Source organism: Berghia stephanieae, chromosome 11 (genome assembly GCF_034508935.2).
Source record: "Berghia stephanieae isolate SIO BIC M18660-M18661 chromosome 11, UCSD_Bste_1.3, whole genome shotgun sequence".
Taxonomy (NCBI): domain Eukaryota; kingdom Metazoa; phylum Mollusca; class Gastropoda; order Nudibranchia; family Aeolidiidae; genus Berghia; species Berghia stephanieae.
In genome coordinates, this window is record NC_088370.1 from 1580779 (window position 1) to 1585778 (window position 5000).

Genomic DNA, 5000 nt, shown 5'->3' on the forward strand with positions numbered 1-5000 from the left:
GATAATGATATACTGGTTAATTACCTCCCTTCTTTTCCATTAACGGCCACTCTCCCTGGGGGGACGATGTATTATAATGATAAATAATAGCGTTCATATGATCAATATGTCAACGTGCACTTGTTTGAAGGTCTGATAACCCAATTACTTATGGATGGCCTCATTGTTGTAATGGAAATCTAAAAAAATAAATAAATGACGTAAAAGACTGTCCATTATAACAATGTTAAACTAGGCCCATTGGAGGGGTTCGGATGTCAGACCTGCATATATGTACACGTCGATGAATGTTCATCTTATAAATGATATTAGTGATAAAAGCCCCTTTTGATTTTTGTTCTATTATTTTTTTGAAATGGTTTGTGTGTGTGTGTGTGTGTGTGTGTGCGCGTGTGTGTGTGTGTGTGTGTGTGTGTGTGCATGTGTGGTGGGTGGGGGGTTGGGTGGGGGGGAGTATCTCAAGATCGATCCCAAGTGAAGTCGGCGGGAGATTTTTTTTATTTTTATTTATTTATTTTTTTGTCTTAGCTCATGTCCATCCAGCAGTAAATAGGTTGCTGAGTCTGTTTGATCTGACGGAAAGTAGCGAGCTATTGCGATTTTTTCCGCTTTACGCTATAGAAACCGGGATAAACTCCGCCCCAGTGGTCAAAATGGCTCTGACAGACGCCGTGGTCCGAAAAAGAAATTATTCGTGGTCTTAGAATCCATTCAATTTCTCCATCATCAGAATGTTTTGTTTCTTTTCTTTTTTGTTTTTTTTTTTGTTTTTCTTTTTTTTTGTTTTTGTCTTAGATATTGGAATAAGTTGTTACAATACGGATGGAGAGAAAGATAAAAGGAGTAAATGTGACTCATATATATAAGGGAACAACACAAAACAAACAAAGTTTCGGCCCTTGACCTTCGTCAGGGGACAAACAACAAAACACAGTTTTGTTGTTTATCTTCTTACGAAGGTCAACGGCCGAAACGTTTAGCCGAAACGTTTATTTTGTGTACGAAGGCCAAGGGCCGAAACGTTGTTAGTTTTGTGTTGTTCCCTTATATATGATGAGTGACATATACTCACCTTACTTTTCTCTCCAGCTATTGGCTCATTTAGTACTTTTCGTCAGTCGACTTTGACGTCACGTGACTATTCATCAAGAAGATTTATCATACGTCGGGCTTTTCGCTGCTGTAAATTTGTAAACGACATTTTTCTTACTATAATGACCATTTTTTATTGTTGAAGTGGTATAGGATTAAAGCTGAAACCTTCCTTTTTAAGGTGGTACCAAATTTAGCTATGTACGTTTTTAGATGGCCGAGGTATTAATGGTGGAATGAGGCGGTTTAAAAACAGATCTTCTTATTTTCTCGACACATGATGCAAAATACATAGGGTCTCCCCACAAAAATGACGTTTGTTGTGGTACCTAAACAAAACTAGCTACCAAGCCAGTGCTGGGTGGACTGGGAGGGGGGTGGGGGTCCCAGAATTGATCTTGGTCCCTTTGCGTGTATGGCAAATGCTCTACTCACTGAGATATCGATCCCCACCCTCTCCCGGTTCGAAACTTGGGTCACTATAAATCCCTATATCGGTCGAAAATAGCATTTTAATTGCCACAACATCTCCATAATGCATTGCTTTGTTTATTTCAGGTTCGAGTCATGGATTTTTCTACAATTGATTTCGCACCACTGACATCAGAGGTGTCCACAGTGACGGAACAGACTACGCTCTCCCAGTCAATGCCTTCATCTCCATCCCCAACAACACCGTGGTACCAAGACGACATTTATGACAAAGGTCAAGGTCAGCAACAGCCGAGGCTGGACACCATTGTGAGTGATTCCACCGTGCACGTTGTAGGAATCGTCGTCGTGACCATTCTCTGCGGAATCGTCAGTGCATCTGGCCTTGTAGCCAATGTCATCAACATCTTCGTCTTCTTCCGTCAAGGAGCGTTGTCCAGCAGCAGCAACGCGTCCCTTTTAGCCCTGGCCTTCGCAGACATCGGCTGCCTGATCCCTGTATTCTGCAACAGCATCAACTACGCTTTATTCTACCTGGGGCATGTCGGTATCTTTCTCACACCCAGGGATTTCATGGACACTGTCGTACTATGGCCTCACATTATGTTCATGCAGATCGTCAGCTGGATCACAGCTTACATTGCCTTCGAGCGTTGCATGTGTGTCTTTTTTCCTTTGAAGATGAAGCTCTTATTCTCCGCCAAGAAGTCGGCTCTAATTGCTACAAGCATAGCGTTGATTGCCATAGCAACGTTCATGCCAACTTTTATGACGCAAAGAATAGCATCAATATCTGACCCATCCACCAACACATCAAGGATCATTTTTATGCCTACACAGCTACACATTGAAATCGTGGAAGCTTCTGATGTGCTACACGCAATTGTCCTGAGACCTCTCGCTCTGCTTATTGTTTTTGTATGTACACACTTAACAATCTGCGGGGTCAAACGTTCCGCTAGGTGGCGAAAATCTATCGCTGCGGCGTCCACAAACCAACCTTCATCATCAAGAAGTTCAGACACAACACCGATGTCATCAGCTGTAAAATCAAGCACCAATAACAGCGTTAATGGTCAATGCGGTGACGGCAGCTGCAATCAAAATCCTGACCAGACAAGAAAAATCTTTGACGTTCAAGGCAAAATAGTGACAAGTCAAACAAGTGAGAACTCTTCAACTGTTGGAGTCACGAACCAAAAAGCACCGAATACCAAAAAATCGCAGTCTACAAGTGTAGGATCAAAAGAATCAAGACTGGTAAAGATGATCACGGCAATCTCCACCATATTCCTGGTGTGCAACGCCCCTGATGTTATCGGGGTATTCGTTCTCATTTCTCTACAGTCGACGCTTCAACTTTCTTTGGGTGACAATTTGTTCAGTCTGATCATAGCTGCCCAGTTGCTCCTGGAAAGCATACACTCTGCCATGAACATCTTTGTCTATTACAACATGAGTTCCACATACAAGCACACATTACGGGCAATGATTCGGCGGAAATAAACGGAACACCACCGTATTCCGGCAAACTCTTTTGTTTTCTCAATGTTGTCAGAAAATTTATCTAACTTTAATTTACGATCGTTTATAATTTCTCAATATTATGTAACAAAGAGGTTCAAGCCTAAGACTTCCAGTCAGCGTTAGGTTTAAGACTTTTTAACCAGCTCAGAATTTTATTTTACTTTACTTAACCTATTCCTGTCCTGTTTTAAACTATCCCAGCTCTGTCACTGCTGGGTACACTTGTACTCCAGACCCTTAGACAAGGAAAATACTCAAATTACAGATTCCTGCACTGCTGGGTACAAATGGACATCTGACCCTTACATAAGGAGAAAAAAACATCACACACTCGTAAAATCCATCTGTCCACTTTTGGGTACAAAAGTACACCAGACACAAATAAGAGCAATTTAATCTTTATATTCCTAGCCCTCCACTATGAGCTAGGAATGTACCACAGAATTATAATGGGGAATGAGATTAGCGGAAGAGTAGCGTCCCTTGATTGGACGTCACCTTACAGAGAGAACGTCAATTTGGTTTTGAAGTGTCTCAAGCCGCTTTCACCGGAAGCGAGGACGAGAGACGCATGCGCACAACCAACATGACGTTCTCGCTCTAATAACTTTTTTCCACCGGTGACGTCACAGACTATGGGTGACGTCCAATCAAGGGACGTTACTCTTCCGCTAATCTCATTCCCTATAAGAGAAATATATTAACAACATCAATATTTATAATTCTTGTCCTTGCACTATTACATTCCACGGTATGCTGACTTATTACTGTAGAGATCAAATGTACTTCATTTGGAGCGTGTGTGTCTCTTGCCTCTAACACGATTTAATAGTCTGATGTCACGCCGCCCGGCAACGGCGGCCATCTTGGTTCTAAACAAAGAAAATCATTACTTTTTTTTCTTCATGCTGGCTAGAACTTTTCATATGCCTTGTGATCAGAATGTGTAAAAGTCAAAACATGATCAAATGTATGTGTTTTTGTCTCCCTCTGGATACGCTTTTATGCTCGCCGGAGAAATATTTCATACGGCGTCCGCCATTGTTCCGATAGTTTAGAGCCAGTGTTACTAAGTTACCATGCGTCATTAGGAAGGAAGTGACGTTACGACTGTTGAAGAGTATTCACACTTGTGGGTGACAGTTCCAGCGTTACAATATTTCAGTCCTCTCCACAGTGCTTTTTTTTTGTTCTCTCAGCAGGGCGTATATGAAAAAAAAATGAATTTTCACTTTATTCAGTACAGCCAGCCTGCATGACCTTCAAGTATAGAATTATATACTGGCTTATATTCAGGCGTCTATACAACTAAGAGCAGAGGGCTTAATAACCATTTATCCAAAAACAACTGCAGGGCTACGCTATTATTATCACCGTCATTGCCATCCAACCAGTCACTGACCAAGCGCGACATCGCTTGTCTTTGTTACAAATCTAGTCATTACTAGTAAGTCTTCTAAGTCCATCGTTGTATTCCAAAGCTGTTTTGCTTCATGTCTAAAATAAATGTTTAAATTCCTGGTGTTGTCCGTCTGTCATGGTTATATCTGTATGTATGAAACGTTATTCTGTTTATGTCCAAAACACTGTGCATGGATCGAGACCAGGGGCGTGACTATGTTGATTGATTTGGTGCCTGGCACCGCATCCATCTTTTAAAAATGGATTACAACATTAAAAAAAAGAATAACTGAGAAATGGAATATACTGCCTCTCACTTATTTGAGCAAGTCTTTTCTTTATTTTTTTTCTGTATTTGCATCTATAAATTATAGCATGTTTTAAGTCATTTTCTTCCGATCCGGACACCAGCCGATATTGTATGCATGCCACGCCACTGATCGAGCCCGTTTTAGGCTCGTTGTTAGAGGAAGTATTTAATGATCTAAAATAATACAATTTAATTCATATTCATTCCACTTAATGTTGTCTTTCAAATTGAAATAAGA

General features: G+C 41.0%; 1 protein-coding gene across 2 annotated transcripts in view; it reads left to right on the forward strand.

The window, feature by feature from the left end:
* Positions 1 to 4913, forward strand: part of LOC144956893 (uncharacterized) — a 23119-nt gene extending 18206 nt beyond the window's left edge. For both annotated transcript variants that reach the window (XM_078887701.1, XM_078887702.1), the window contains exon 2: positions 1651 to 4913. In XM_078887701.1, coding sequence (XP_078743827.1) covers positions 1660 to 3030 — 1371 coding nt within the window. In that variant the 5' untranslated portion in view covers positions 1651 to 1659 and the 3' untranslated portion in view covers positions 3031 to 4913. The remainder of the gene's footprint in view (positions 1 to 1650) is intronic.
* Positions 4914 to 5000: the final 87 nt, after the last annotated feature.